At 68.0% G+C, this 16,054-nt stretch overlaps 1 protein-coding gene across 1 annotated transcript; it reads right to left on the minus strand.

Annotated features, from left to right (window-relative positions):
* Nucleotides 1-511: 511 nt before the first annotated feature.
* CDC37 (cell division cycle 37, HSP90 cochaperone) lies at nt 512-6,209 on the minus strand. Its single transcript, XM_040581050.1, has 8 exons — nt 6,034-6,209; nt 3,822-4,103; nt 3,626-3,731; nt 3,121-3,236; nt 2,180-2,302; nt 1,211-1,393; nt 1,001-1,072; nt 512-877 (listed from the first exon to the last, which is right to left on the minus strand). The coding sequence occupies exons 1-8, from the start codon at nt 6,133-6,135 to the stop codon at nt 728-730; spliced, it is 1,134 nt and encodes a 377-aa protein (XP_040436984.1). The 5' UTR covers nt 6,136-6,209; the 3' UTR covers nt 512-727.
* Between the last annotated feature and the right edge of the window lie 9,845 nt (nt 6,210-16,054).

The following is a 16,054-nucleotide window of genomic DNA, read 5'->3' on the forward strand; positions in this document are numbered from 1 at the left end:
GGCACAGCTGGATCCAGACCCAAAGCACAGCTGGATCAAAACAAGGGGCACAGCTGGAGGGGGCACAGCTGGATCCCAACCAGGGGCAAACCTGGCCCCAGCCAAGGGGGGACCCACCCCAAATCCTCCAGGGCTGGGGGGAGGGGGGGGGGGGGGGGCTGAACTCTCCAACCCCCCAAGAGGCAGGTGGTGGTGGTGGGGGGGGCTCACCCCCCCCCCCCCAAGGGCTGCTGGTTATCACCGCCCCCCTCCCCCACCCCAAATTGTCCCCCACTCCACACTCAGCTTCTTCCATCTCTTTATTCACCACAATAGCCCAGCACGTGCCCCTGCCGACGCACCCCTCCCCCCACCCCCAACCCCCCCACTCCCACCCTACAGCCCCCCCCCCCCTCGGCCCTCCTGGGTGTGCGGGAGGGGTGCAAGCAGCTCTCAGGGGTTCAGCAAAAGTCTCTACAGCATGTAAAGCCTCTACAGGGGAGGGAGGGGGAGGGCGGGGGGAAGGCGACCCCTTTGCACCCCATTTTTTTTATGCTTTACATTTTTTCTTAACTCTTTTCACCTTAATTTTACACTTTACACCTTCATTTCACGCCTCACTTTTTTTTTTTTTACGCTTTACACCTTAATTTTATGCTTTACACGTTTTTTTTCTGCTTTACGCCATAGTTTCACGCTTTGTGCCCTATTTCCGCTGACACCCCCCCGCCCCACCCCCACCCCCAGCTCACGGATTTCCCTTCTCCTCGTCGCCGTTTTCCTTCTTAATTTCCTCGTAAAGGGCTTCGCCGCCGCCTTTCTCAGCCCCCTCCCCCGCTTTGGCGTTGGGGACCCAGAGCCCCGAGTCGATGCAGCGCTGCATGTGGTATTTGGCCTCCTGGGAGGAAGAGGAAGGTGGGGAAAGGGTCAAAACGGGGGGGTTTAGTGTTTCCCCCCCACCCTGCCAGGCTGGGGAGTCCCCCCCCAGCCCCTCCGCGCCCCCCGGGGTGCAAATACTCACAGTGGGATCCATTTTACTGATAGTGTCTTGCAACATCTGGACGTCTTTGACATCAAAACATTTCTGCAGTTCCTGCGAGGCCGAAGAAAATGAGGAGGGGGGGGAAGCAGCAGGCACCCCCAAACGTTAAACCACACCAAGATTTTGCTTACGTCCCCCCCCAACCCCTAAAAAAATTAAAATATAAAGCACAAGGGGGGGTTTACTCACGGGGGGGAGGGACTCGTAGACCTCGACGGGGTCGAGCCCGCCGGGGCCCAAGCGCTTCTGCCGCTCCTCTTCCTCGTACTCCTTCATCGCCTTCTCGATGCGGACCCTGGCCCGGCCCCTCACCCGCTCCTTGAAAGCCTCCAGCTCATCGTTGAAGCCCTCCATGTACTGCTGATCCGCCGTCTGCAGCGAGGGAGGGGGGGGGTGAGGGTCTGCCCACCCCCCACATCCCACCCCGAAGGCACCCCGGGGTCCCACTCCCACACCGAGGCACCGGGGGGCTGGAAAATCTCTGCCCCCAGGGGGGTGGGGGGCGTCCAGCGGTGGGTTTACCTTAATTTTGGTGGAAAATTGCCTAAAACAAGCCCTGGGATCCACCTTCTCAAGACACCCCCCCCCCATTTAAGACACCATGGCACCGGAAAATCACCACCCTGAGGCGGGGTGGGGGGGATCCATTTGTGGTTTTACCTTAATTTTGTCAAAACTTGCCTGAAACAAGTCCTGGGATCTACCTGCCCACCCCCCCACCCCCCAAAGTACGGGAAAATCGCCACTGTGAGGGGAGGTTGGGGGGGTCTGGCAGCGTTTTTACCTTGATTTTGGTGGAAAAATCGCCTGAAACGAGCCCTGGGATCCACCTTCCCACCCCGCAGCCCCCCAAACTGTGGGAAAATCACCACCCTGAGGGGGGGTGGGGGGGTCCAGCAGTGTTTCTACCTTAATTTTGGTCAAAAATTACCCGAAATAAGCCCTGGGATCCACCTTCCTAACCCCCCAAGACCCCACAGTGCCATAAAATTACTGCCCTCAAGGGGGGTGGGGGGGGTCCAGCGGTGCTTTTACCTTAATTTTGGTGGAAAATTGACTGAAATGGGCCCTGGGATCCACCTTCCCACCCCCCAAAGCCCCCATGGTGCCAGAAAATCGCCACCCCGAGGGGGGTGGGGGGTCCAGCGGTGGGTTTACCTTAATTTTGGTGAAAAACTGCCTGAAACAAGCCCTGGGATCCACCTTCAGGCTCTTGGCCAGCTCCAGGATGAACTGCATGACGATGGTCTGGTGGGCCACCTGCTCCATCAGGGCGTGTTTCTGGGGGGGGAAAACACACAAAAAAGGGGTGAGGACCCCATAAATTCCCTCTGCCCCCCCCCCTCCCCACGTCACGGTGCTCAGCCCCAGCCCCCTTTGCGGCGGGGGAAGAGGGTGCGGGGAGTGGAGTGGATCCCTACGGAGCGGAGGGATCAGGAGGGATGGGATGAGATTCAACACAGATCCCAAATTTGGGGCATCAAACTCTCCTGTAATGCTGCAAGTTTGGGAATGAGGGAGGCGAGACCCTCCCCAGACCCCCAGTTGCGGTTAGATTTGATCCTAAAAGATCTTTTTAATCCAAATTATTCCCTGATCCCATCCAGCACCGGGTCCACAGCACGGCAGAGAGCCAGCGCTGCTAGAGACAATCCGGGGGCTGAACCTCTCCACTGCAAGGAGGGGATCCCACCTGGATAAAAAGCGGGGAGTGGGGAGCTCCCTGCACCCGAGGAGGGCTGCAGCACAGTGGGGGTTGGGGTTTAGGTTGGATTTTGGGGGAAATTCCTCCGCTTGGAGAGTTTTCCAGCACGGAACGGGCTGCCCGGGGCAGGGGGGGGGGGGGCGGCGGCGGCACCAGCCCGGAGGGGATTTAAAATACACGTTGACACGGCACTGGGGGTCACAGTGTGACATCAGCGCCGGATCAATGACCTCAAAGCTCTTTTCCAACCAAAATTATCCTACAGTCCCCCCAATGCCATCATTTCCAGCAGGAAAATGAAATCCACCCGCGGCAGAAAGGCCAGTGAGGCGAGGACAAGGCAATCCCGGCACGAAGCTGGGGGAAGGGCTGGATTTCATCCCGTTTTTCTCACCTCTTCCACCTCCAGATCGATGCACCAGATGACTAAGTAATTAGCCGTCTCCTCGCAAACGAGGTGAGGGTTATCGGAGAGATATTTCTGGCTGTCGTCCCAGCGCCGCAGCATCCCTTCAAAGCAGGGCAGCCCCAATTAGAGGCAGGTTTATTCCGCTCGTTAAAAAAAGAACAGCCTCTAAACCTCGTCAGTAAAAAAAAAAAAAAAAAAAAAAAAAAGAGGGGAGGGGGCGGGGGGGAGGGGGTGGTGACTCATCCCCAGGTTCAATTAACTTCCCCCCCTCAAATTAGCGGCCCACGAAGCTTCGCCTCGGCTGGGCGAGCAGGGGAAAAAATCTTTTGGGAAAAATATGTCAAATCGTCAACTGGAAGCAGCGATTTCCTGGCTGCTCGGCTCGGGGGGGGGGGGCGGGGGGGGGGGGGGGGGGGCAGGGGGCGGGGGGGAACTGTTCCCAGCAGGACCCCCCCCAGAAAGGGGTTCCCAACCCCCACCCAGCACTCACCGAAATGTTTGATCTGCTTCTCGTATCTCTCCACAAAAGTTTTGTGTTTCTTCTCCTTCTGCTCCTCCGTCTCCTCCTTCTCCTCCGGTTTGACGTTGAAGACGCTCTGGGAAGCGGAAAGATATGAGGTGCCAGCCCAGCGATTTTGGGGCGGTGGGGGGGGCACAGACACGGGGGAGGGGGCCCCCAAACCCACCTTGCTGAAGCCGTCCTTGCTGAGGGTGTCCACATTCCAGGGCATGTTCTTCTCCTTCTTTTTCAGCTCCTCCAATTTGTTTTCCCAGCTTTTCTCTTCGTTTTTCAGCTGTTGAGCTTCGGCCTGGAGTTTTTCCAGCTCTCCCTTCCCGCTTTCCGGATCCGCCACCTCCAACTCCTTCATTTTTTTCTGGCACTCTGCGAGTTTCCTTTTACATTCCCGACAGCCTTTATCCAGCTCTTCTTTTTCCTTCTGGAATTGCTCCATCCGCTCCACTCGAGCCTGAAGGCGACAGGATGGAAACCACATCGGGAGAGATGTTGGAAGGGCATCGTTAACGCTCTCTCCCACGGCCCTTCCCGGCCTCGTTAGCTGCGCTCCGGGAAGCCCCACGCGCTCTCCCGGAGCCGTTATCCCTGCAGAATGGGGTGAAGCACAAGGAGCTGCTGTGAAGGGAGACCAACACCCCCAAAACCATCTGGTTTCAAGGAAAAAAACCATAAAACTTCCAAGTGCCTCCGCGCAGCTCCAGGGTATTTTGTCGGGATGGGGAGGGAGCAGCTCCAGAATGCGGCAGCTTCCACCTCGCTGAGGCCTTGGAGGGCTCCAGCTCCCATAGAGCCCCCCCAGTTTACCCCTCCCCCGTCCCAGCAACCCCCTGTGCAAGGCTGGGGGGGGCGGGCAGCAGAGCTTTGCAGCCCCTGGGGGTGTCACCCACCCGGGTGCTGGGGGTTTAGCGTGGAGGGTTTGGGGGTGGGGGTGCTGCTGCAGCCCCCCAGCATCTGTGGCTGCTATGGAAACAGGGGGGCCCAAGGGAAACGGGGTGTCACAGGCCACTGGTTGCTATAGGGGTGGGGGAGCCCCCACCATGGGGGCCCTGGAGATGGTCAGAATGGGAACGGGGGAGCTCCCTCCCCACTGGAGGGGGTCCCAGAGCCGGTGGGCATAGGAATGGGGGAGCCCCCTCACCATGGGGGGGGTCCTGGAGTTAGTCCCCATGGGAAAGGGGCTGCCCCCTCCCCATGGGAGGGAGTCCTGGGGCCTGTTGGCATAGGAGTGGGGGAGCCCCCTCCCCACGGGGGGGGTCTTAGAGCCGGTCACCATTGGAATGGGGGAGACCCCGAGCCGGTGGACACGGGAATGGGGGAGCCCCCTCCTATTGAGGGGTCCTGGGGCCTGCTAGCATGGGAATGGGGGAGCCCCCTCCGCACGGGGGGGGGGGTCTTGGAGCCGGTCACCATGGGAATGGGGGAGACCCCGAGCCGGTGGGCATGGGAAAAGGGGACCCCCCTTCCACTGGGAGGTCCTGGGGCCTGCTAGCATGGTAATGTGGGAGCCCCCTCCCACGGGGGGGGTCTTGGAGCCGGTCATCATGGGAATGGGGGAGTCCCCGAGCCGGTGGACACGGGAATGGGGGAGCCCCCTTCCACTGGGGGGACCTGGGGCCTGCTAGCATGGGAATGGGGGAGCCCCCTCGCCACGGGGGGGTCTTGGAACCGGTCACCATGGGAATGGGGGAGACCCCGAGCCGGTGGACACGGGAATGGGGGAGCCCCCTTCCACTGGGGGGACCTGGGGCCTGCTAGCATAGGAATGGGGGAGCCCCCTCGCCACGGGGGGGGGGGCGTCTTGGAGCCGGTCACCATGGGAATGGGGGAGACCCCGAGCCGCTGGGCATGGGAAAAGGGGACCCCCCTTCCACTGGGAGGTCCTGGGGCCTGCTAGCATGGGAATGGGGGAGCCCCCTCGCCACGGGGGGGTCTTGGAACCGGTCACCATGGGAATGGGGGAGTCCCCGAGCCGGTGGACACGGGAATGGGGGAGCCCCCTTCCACTGGGGGGACCTGGGGCCTGCTAGCATAGGAATGGGGGAGCCCCCTCGCCACGGGGGGGGGGGGGCGTCTTGGAGCCGGTCACCATGGGAATGGGGGAGTCCCTGAGCCGGTGGGCATGGGAGCAGGGGAGCCCCCTCCCTTTGGGGGGATCCCAGAGCCGGAAACGGGGATCCCTTTCCCCACGGGAACCCTTGGAGCAGGCTACCACACAAACAGCGGCACAGGCCCCCCCTCCCCACGCGGCTGCCATGACAACAAGAACCCCCTGTCCCTCCGGCAGCCTCGGGGCCGCTCCCCACGGGAACGGGCCGGGGGGGGGGGGCGCCGGGGCGGGGGGAGGGGGGGGGAGGGGAGGCCGCGGGCCGGCCGGGCCGCACCTGGTGCCGCCATCGGAAGAGACTGGCCGTGTCGATGTTGGGGTGAGTTTCGTCTTCATCGTCCGAGACCTCGATGTGGTCCCACACGCTGTAATCCACCATGGCGCGGCCGCCCCCCGGCCCCGCCGCCTCCGGCCGCTTCTGGAACCCTCCAGCACCCGCCCCGCCTACTTCCGCCCGCGGCGTTCGCACTTCCGGGCGCGCCGCCGGAGCGTATTTCCGGTTGCGCCCAGGCCCCGCCCCGCGCATGCGCGCTGCCCGCAGGAGGCGCGGCGCAGCGGCCGCCTCGCCCGGCGTAAAGATGGCGGCGGTTTTAAAGAGACACGCACGCCGAAAAGGGGAGGTGAGGGCGGGGCCCCCCCACTCGACGCCCCGGGACTGGGAGGGGGGAGGGGGGGGGGTGTCAGGCAGGGTCTGTGCGGCTTGTGCGGACGGGGAGGGGTGGGCAGGGGCCCACAGGCGGGCGGGGGCCGTGGGGACAGGGCCGTGGGGACGCAGGGCCGTGGGGACGGGGGAGGGGGGACAGAGGGACACGAGGGGACATGGCACATTGGGAGTACAGGGGCATGGGGACTCAGGGGCATGGTGGCGCAGGGACATGGTGGCACAGGGATGTGGTGGGTCACGGTGCCTTGGGGACAGAGGGACATGGTGGGACACAGGGACATGGGGACACGGGCATGGTGGCGCAGGGACATGGTGGCACAGGGACATGGGGGGACGCAGTGCCTTAGGGACAGAGAGACATGGGGGGACACAGGGACATGGTGGGACACAGGGACATGGGGGGACACGGGCATGGTGGCGCAGGGACATGGTGACACAGGGATGTGGTGGGTCACGGTGCCTTGGGGACAGAGGGACATAGCGGGACACAGGGACATGGGGACACGGGGACATGGGGGGACACGGTGCCTTAGGGACAGAGGGACATGGGGACAGAGGGACATGGTGGGACATGGTGCCTTAGGGACATGGTGGGACACGGGGACAGAGAGATGTGGAGGCACATGGCACCGCTGGGGACACAGGGACATGGCGCCATGGTGGCACAGGGACATGGGAACAGAGGGACATGGGGGGACATGGCACCCTGGGGACACAGGGACATGGGGACAGGGGGTCATGGTGGAACAGGGCGCCCTGGGGACACAGAGACATGGGGCCGTGGTGGCACAGGGCCATGGTGGCACGGGGACATGGTGACACAGGGACATGGTGGGACACAGGGACACCGGGACATGGGGACCCGGTGGCACAGGGACACGGGGACACCGGGAGCTGGCTGGGATACATGGTGACACCGGGGGGACTTGGGGGCGGGGGGCGGTTCGGGGGGACACGACAGCACCGGGGGACACCGGAGGGGCCGGGGACACCGGGGGACCCGCGTGGCAGGGGGGGATGGGGGGATGGGGGCGCCGCTCCCGGCGCGTTTCCGCCGGCGCCGCCGCTGCCACCGGCCGCTCTGGGGGCCCCGGGGCCGGTCCCGGGGCCGGTCCCCGCCGCGCCCCGGCCGCAGGGCACCGGGGGGGGGAGGGGGGGCGGGACCGGGAGCCGGGCAGGTACGGGAACGGAGCGGGAACGGGAACGGGACCGGCACGGGGATGGATCGGGAACGGGAGGGATCTGGAACGGGAACGGCCTCCGGAATGGCACCGGCACCGGGAGGGACCGGGAACGGCCCCGGCCCCGGGAACGGCCCCGGGAGGCACTGGGACCGGGAGGCCCCGGGGCAGGCACCAGGCAGCACCGGGAATGAACCGGGACTGGCCCGGGACCGGGCAGCATCAGAGCAGCCCGTTCCCCCCGCCGCCCCTCCCCCCCCGCCAGCCCCGAGCATCCTCCGGTACCCGCGGGGGGGGGCCCGGGACCAGGGGGAAGCAACGCTGATGCCGGTGCCGGTGCCAGGGAGAGGAATGGTGCTGGGAGCCGTGCCGGTACCGGGGGAGGTGATACTGGCACCGGGGAGGTGATACTGGTACCAGGGGAGGTGATACTGGTACCGGCGAGGTGATGCCGGCACCGGGGAGGCCATGCTGAAGGGATGCCGGTACCGGGGGAGGTGATGCCGGTGCCGGGGAGGTGATACCGGTACCGGGGGAGGCCATGCTGAAGGGATGCTGGTTACCGGGCAGCAGTACCAGCGCTGTGGGAAGAGATGCCGGTACTGGGGGAGGCAATGCCGGTACTGGGGAGGCCATGCCGGTACTGGGAAGGCCATGCCAAAGCGATGCCGGTACTGGGAAGGCCATGCCGGTACTGGGGAGGCCAGGCTGAAGGGATGCTGGTACTGGGAAGACCATGCCGGTACTGGGAAGGCCATGCCGGTACCGGGGAGGCCAGGCCCAAGGGATGCCGGTACTGGCTGCGGTGCTGGTGCGGTGGGAACTGATGCTGGTGCCGTGGCGGGAGCGATGCTGGTGCTGCTGGTGGCACTGGGAACTGATGCCGGTTCCGTGGCCAACGATGCCGTGGCCGCCATGCCGGGGTTTCCTTGGCAACCTTTGCCAGAAGGAGCTGGGGGTCCCCGGGGTGGGAGCTGGGGGTCCCGGGAGCTGCCACGGAGCAGCCCCCCCCCCCGGCACGGCACCCCCGGCCCCCCCCGCTCCTGGCACAGGTTGGGGTGCTTGGGGGGTGCTGGGGGTCTCCCCACTCCCCCTCAACCTCGGCTCTCACCCGCAGGCGCCGCAGCCCCCCGGGACGTGGCGGGGTCCCCCCGCGCCCCCCACATGGCCCCCACGCCCTGAGCCCCCCCGGCGCCGCGCGGGCACATGAGGAAGAGCCGGAGCGACCTGGCCAGGCCCGAGGAGCAGGTGAGCGGCACCGGGGGGCACCGGGGGGGCTGGGGGGCACCTCTGCACGCCTGCCCTGGGGACCCACAGCAGGGGGTGAGGGGCTTCAGCATGGGGGCTGTGCCGTGCCATGCTGGGCCAGGCCGTGCCATGCTGTGCCAAGTTGTGCCAGGCTGTGCCACACTGTGCCATGCCGTGCCACATCGTGCCACGCTGTGCCATGTTGTGCCAGGCCGTGCCAGGTTGTGCCATGCCGTGCCAGGTTGTGCCAGGCCGTGCCACACTGTGCCACGCTGTGCCATGTTGTGCCAGGCCGTGCCAGGTTGTGCCGTGCCATGCCACACTGTGCCATGCTGTGCCATGCCGTGCCACACTGTGCCATGCCGTGCCATGCCAGGCTGTGCCAGGCCATGCCACACTGTGCCATGCCGTGCCACATCGTGCCATGCTGTGCCATGTTGTGCCAGGCCGTGCCATGCTGTGCCAGGCCATGCCACACTGTGCCAGGCCATGCTGTGCCATGATGTTCCGTGCTGTGCCAACCCGTGCCACGCCGTGCCATGTGGTGTGAGGCTCCTGGGCCGTGCCGTGCCACACCGTGTGGTGCCATGCCATGCCATGCTGATCCATGGCCGTGCCATGCCGAGCCATGCCATGTGAGGCTCACTGGCCGTGTGCTGCAGCACCATGTGGTGCTGTGCTGTGCCGTGCCGTGCCAGGCTGTGCCATGCTGCGCCATTCCATGCCATGCCATGCTGCGTGGCGTGTGGCTCCCTCACCATGTGGTGCTGTGCCGTGCCGTGCCAGGCTGTGCCATGCTGCGCCGTTCCATGCCATGCCACGCCATGCTGCGTGGCGTGTGGCTCCCTCACCATGTGGTGCTGTGCCATGCCACGCTGTGCCGCACCGCACTGTTCCGTGCCGTGCCATACCATGCTGCGCCGTGTGGTGTGAGACCTGCTCGCCATGCGGTGCCGTGCCGTGCCATGCAGCACTGCTCTGTGCCATGCCATGCCGTACCGTGCCGTGCCGTGTGGTGTGAGGCCCCCTCGCCATGTGGTGCCGTGCCATGCCATAGCGCACTGTGCCATGCCGTACCGTGCCATGCCATGTGGTGTGAGGCCCCCTCACCATGTGATGCCATGCCATGCCATAGCGCGCTGTGCCATGCCGTACCGTGCCACGCTGCGTGGTGTGAGGCCCCCTCACCATGTGGTGCCGTGCCATGCCATAGCGCACTGTGCCATGCCGTACCGTGCCGTGCCGTGTGGTGTGAGGCCCCCTCACCATGTGGTGCCGTGCCATGCCATAGCGTGCTGTGCCATGCCGTACCATGCCATGCTGCATGGTGTGAGGCCCCCTCGCCATGTGGTGCCGTGCCATGCCATAGCGCACTGTGCCATGCCGTACCATGCCACGCTGCGTGGTGTGAGGCCCCCTCGCCATGTGGTGCCGTGCCATGCTGCACTGTTCCATGCCGTGCCGTGCCATGCCGTGCCGTGCCGTGCCGTGCCGTGCCACCCTGTCTGACCTGCCGCCGTCCCTTCCCCGCAGCCCCCGCCGGACCCCGGGTGCTGCAGCCGCTCCCCCCCCTCCCTGGCGATGTTGGGTGCCGACCTGCGCCGCGGGTGCCGGCGCCCCTCTGCCAGCCTCCAGGTGCCCCCCTGGAAGCCCCCGGAGCGGCCGCGCTCACCGGAGCCCAGCGGCCTCCCGCGCCCCACCACGCTGCCCCTCCGCGCCCCGCCGCGCCCCGCCGGCACCCACCCCGAGCCCCCCAGGTAGGGACGGGCTTGGGGCAGGGGGGGACGCGTGGCACGAGGGTGTCACCATGGCAGTGGGGGTCACGGTGGTGTTGGGGACCCCCCAGCTCTCCGGGCACTGAGCTCGGGGGGGGACACGTGGCACGGGGGTGTCACCGCAGCAGTGGGGGTCCCAGTGGCATCGGGGACCCCCCAGCTCTCCAGGTGCTGAAGGGGGACACACACGTGTGGCACGAGGGTGTCACCATGGCGGTGGGGGTCGGGGTGGCATTGGGGACCCCCAAGTTTTCCAGGCGCTGAGCCGGGGGGGGACACGTGGCACGAGGGTGTCACCCGCGGTGGCGGGGGTCCCAATGGCATTGGGGACCCCCCAGTTCTCCAGGTGCTGAAGGGGGGGACACGTGGCACGAGGGTGTCACCGCAGTGGTGGGGGGTCCCGGTGGCATCGGGGGGACCCCAGCTCTCCGGGCGCTGAGGCGGGGGGTGACCCTGGGCCGGGGGGGGCTGCTGGGGTGTCTGCGGTGGGGACGGGGACAGGGTGGGGGATGGGGCTGGCGTGGGGACAGCACCAGGGATGGGGACAGTGTCCAGAGTTGGGGACAGTGCGGGGGTGGGGGGTGGGGGATTGGGGACAATGTCCAGGGTTGGGGACCGGGGGGGGGGGGGGGGTTGGGGGACAGTGCGGGGGTTGGGGACAGTGCAGGGGTTGGGGACAGTGCCAGGCCAGTGCCCCCGCCATGGCATCGCCCCCCCCCTGCCCCACACATCCCTCAGGATTCAGTGGGGGGTCACCCCCCCCCAATCCCCCCCCCCCCCCCAAATTAACCCTACCTGTGGGCCCCCCACCCCAGCCCCGGTGCTAGCGGTGCCAGCGCGGTGACCCCCCCCCGGGGGGGCCCGATCCGGTGCGGTGCCACCAGCCTGTGGCGCGCAGCCCCCCTCCCCCCCCCGAATCATCCACCGAATTTTCCAGGGTATGTTCCCACCCGGCTCCCCATTCCCACCCCCTGCCCCCCCCCCAAACTCCCCCCGGGGTGGGGCAGGAATTGGGGACGCCCCCCACCCCACCCCACCACCGCTCGGTGACATCAATGGGGGACAGCATGTTTGTTTGGGTTTTTTTTGGGGGGGGGGGTGTCAGCTGCCTGCCCCCCGCAGCGATGCCACGGTGAAACTGGAGCTGCTGGAACTGGGGGGGGGTGGGGGGTGTCACATCGGACCCCCCCATAGTTTGTGTCAGGGTGGGGGAATGCGCCCCCCCCCCCCCCCCAGTAATGGGGAGGGGGCACTGGGCAGGTGTGGGGGACCCCCCCCCGTGTTGCCTCGGTGGGGTGATTGCCCAGGACCCCCCCCCCACCGGTCTGGGGGGGCTGTGAAGTGCCCTGGGAGGGGGGGGGGGGGGCTATTGCAGCTGGGGGGGGGGTCCTGCAGTGCCGTGTACATGGGGGGGGGGCCCCCATTGTCACCCGGGGGGGGCCCTCCCACCCCCCCCCTTGGCCCTGAGGGTCTCAAATGAGGGGGACCCCCCCCACACCTCTGTCTCGGGGGGGGTCCCTTCGGCAATGTGCGTGGGGGGGGGACACCCCCATTACAGCGGGGGGGGGTGTCTCTTTGCGGGGGAGGGGCATTGCGGCCTTGGGGGGGGTCTGTGCAGTGCCGGGGGGGGGGGCACCCCAATTGCCACCCTGGGGGGGGGGGCATTGCCGCCTTTGGGGGGGTCTGTGCAGTGCTGGGGGGGGACACCCCCATTGTCACTCTGGGGGGGGCTTTTTGGTGCTGGGGGGGGGGCATTGCCGCCTGGGGGGGGTCTGTGCAGTGCGGGGGGGGGGGACACCCCCATTGCCACCCTGGGGGGGGGGGGCATTGCCGCCTGGGGGGGGTCTGTGCAGTGCGGGGGGGGGACACCCCCATTGCCACCCTGGGGGGGGTCTGTGTGGTGCTGGGGGGGGGGCATTGCCACCGGGGGGGGGTGTCTGTGCAGTGCGGGGGGGGGGGGAGACCCCCATTGCCACCCTGGGGGGGGGGGCATTGCCGCCTGGGGGGGTCTGTGCAGTGCGGGGGGGGGGGAGACCCCCATTGCCACCCTGGGGGGGTCTGTGTGGTGCTGTGCGGGGGGGGGGGGACCCCCATTGCAGCTGGGGGGGGGTCCCTGCAGCACCATTCAGCGCCCCCCCCCTCACCCCCCCCCCCCAAGCTGCAATGGGGTCTGTGCCTTGCCTGGCTGGGGGGGGGGGTCTCAAGTGCTGCTCTGGGGGGGTCTCTGCTCTGTGTGCCCCCCCCAGCGTGGGGGGGGAGGTGCTGGGGGGGGGCAGAATCCGCGCTGCTGGTTTCCCCGGGGGGGGGGTGTTCCCCCTCGGCTGCGGGGGGAGGGGGGAATCTCTCAGTGAGGGGGGGGGGATCCCTGGATGGGGGGAGTCGCATGGTGGGGGGGGGATCCCGGGGGGGGGGATTTATGAGTCTCGAGGGAAGCCCAGGGGTGGATCCCCGCCGGGGGGGGGACGGCATACCCGGGGGGGGATCTCCGCTGCGGGGGTTGGGGGGGGGGATCCCCACTGTTGGGGGGGGATGGGGGGGGGGATGTGGGGGGGATCCATATCGGGGGGGGGATCCCCGCTGTAGGGGGGGATGCGGGGGGGGGATCCTTATCGGGCGGGTTATCAGGAGTGGATCCCCGCTGTAGGGGGGGCGATGCGGGGGGGGGAGAGGGATCCCCATCGGGGGGTTATCGCGGGGGGGGATCCCCACTGTAGGGGGGGATGCGAGGGGGTATCCCCGCCGCGGGGGTTATGGGGGGGATCCCCACTGTTGGGGGGGGATGTGGGGGGGATCCATATCGGGGGGGGATCCCCGCTGTAGGGGGGGGATGGCGGGGGGGGATCCCTGTCGGGGGGGGTTATCAGGAGTGGATCCCCGCTGTAGGGGGGCGATGCGGGGGGGGGAGGGGGATCCCCATCGGGGGGTTATCGCGGGGGGGGGGGATCCCCGCTGTAGGGGGGGATGCGAGGGGGTATCCCCGCCGCGGGGGTTATGGGGGGGATCCCCATCGGGGGGGTTACCGGGGGGGATCCCCGCTGTAGGGGGGGATGCGAGGGGGGATCCCCACCGGAGGGGGGAGGGGAGCGGGGGTGTGTGCGCCGCCTCGTACCTGCAGGGGGGGGGCGGGGGTCCCAGTGTGGAGCCGCCCCCGGGGGGGCAGGTCCCGGGGCGGGGGGAGGCGCCGAGGCGGGCGCGCAGGGGGCGGCACCGGCGGCGGCGGCACCGGGAGGGGCTCCGGGACCGGCACCGGCACCGGGGGGCGCCTCCCCCGGGCTCGTCCCTACCGGTTGCACGGGGCCATGCGCATCCCGGGGCCGGGAGGAGCCGCCGCCGCTCCCGCCGCCGCGCATCGCTAGGGACCGGCTCCGGTACCGGCAGCGGGAGGGGCTCCGGTACCGGCACCGGCAGCGGGAGGGGCTCCGGGCACCGGGAGAGCTCCGGGACCGGCACCCGGAGGGGCTCCGGTACCGGCGTCGGGACCGTGTTGAGCGCCGGCAGCGGCTCCGGGACCGGCTCCGGGACCGGGAGGGGCTCTAGTACCGGCACCGGGAGGGGCTCCGGGACCGGCTCAGGCACCGGGAGAGGCTCCGGGACCGGCACTGGGACCGTGTTGGGCACCGGCAGCGACTCCGGTACCGGCTGAGGCACCGGGAGAGGCTCTGGGACCGGCTCCGGGCACCGGGAAAAGCTCCGGTACCGGCACCGTGTCGAGCACCGGCAGCAGCACCGACACCGGCACCGGGTCGGGCACCGGCGGCAGCACCGACACCGGTACCGGGACCGCGCTGGGCACCGGCAGCAGCTCCAGTACCGGCACCGGGCACATCTCAGGGTCCCCGGTGCCCCCCGCCCCGGTCCCGCGGACGATGGAGCCGGTACCGGGCTCCAGGAAGAGCCTCTCGCTGTCGCTGCCGGTGCCCCGGGAGGGGCCCAGCACCCTGAAGCCCCCCCAGCACCTCTGGCGCCAGCCCCGCACCCCCATCCGCATCCGCCACCGCGGCTTCTCTGACACCGACCGGCACCGGCCCCGGCCCATGGAGCGGGCGGACGCCGTCGACACCGGGGACCGGCCCGGGCTGCGCAAATCCCGCATGTCCTGGCCCTCCTCCCTGCACGGGACCCCCGGCACCGGCAGGCGGTAGGTGACAGCGGCGGGACCCCCCCAGACCCCCAGCTTCTGAGCGGCACCGGGGGTGGGACCCCCCCAGCCAGCATCCTCCCGGTACCGGGACCCCCCCCAGCCAGCATCCTCCCGGTACCAGGACTGGGAGCCCCCCAGCATCATCCCAGTACCAGGACCAGAGGTGAGACCCGTCCCCAGCATCATCCTGGTACCAGGACTGGGACCCCCCCCAGCCAGCATCCTCCCGGTACCGGGACTGGGATCCCCCCCCAGCATCATCCCGGTACCGGGACCAGAGGTGGAACCCCCTCCCAGCATCATCCCAGTATTGAGACTGGGACACCACCCCCTCCAGCATCATCCTGGTACCGGGACTGGGGGTGGGACCCCCCATCCAGCACCGTCCCAGTACCGGGACTGGGACTCCCCCTAGCATCATCCCAGTACCAGGACTGGAACCACCCCCAGGATCATCCCAGTACCAGTACTGGAGGTGAGACACCCCTCTGGTTATCCCAGTACCAGGATGGGAGGTGGGACCCCCCCGCCCCCAGCACCATCCCGGTACCAGGACTGGGACCCCCCCCAGCACCATCCCAGTACCAGGACTGGGACCCCCCCCAGCACCATCCCAGTGCCAGGACTGGGACCCCCCCCAGCACCATCTCAGTACCAGGACTGGGACGCCCCCCAGCACCATCCCGGTACCAGGACTGGGACCCCCCCAGCACCCCCCTCACCCTGGTGCCATGGCAGTGGGAGGGGGCTGGTGGCGGTGCCGGTACCGGGAATGGATCCGTCCCATGGGCTGCTGGGGGGGAGGATGGCGGGGACAGCAGTGACACAAGGGGGGGGGGTGTCACATCCCTCGGGACCCCCAACTGGGCCAGACCTGGGATCCCCCACCGGGCACTGGGGATGGTGATGGGGTCACCGACACCGGCACAGCCGCGGTGCCTGGCTGTGGCCCCCCCTGCCCGTGAGTACCCCATGGGTGCTGTTCCCAGTGGGGTTTGGGGGGTGTCCAGGCCCCCCCCCAGCACCTGACCGAGGGCCCCCCCATCCCGGCACCTGCGGTTTTGGGGTGACCCCCGCGTGCCACCGGCTCTGCCGGGGCGAACCTGCTCCCAGGGGTGGGGGGTGGGCGAGCAGAACCAAACTGGGGAGGGGAACATCAATCCCACCACCACCCCCCCCCTGCCCCCGCCGGGTCCCCCTGGCCCCGGTGCCGGTTCTGCCCGTTCCCGGGCGGGAAGTTTTTTTGGGAAAACGATTTGGGAACGCGCCGGCGGGCGGTTGTGCCACCA

Source organism: Falco naumanni (assembly GCF_017639655.2).
Source record: "Falco naumanni isolate bFalNau1 chromosome 13 unlocalized genomic scaffold, bFalNau1.pat SUPER_13_unloc_3, whole genome shotgun sequence".
Taxonomy (NCBI): domain Eukaryota; kingdom Metazoa; phylum Chordata; class Aves; order Falconiformes; family Falconidae; genus Falco; species Falco naumanni.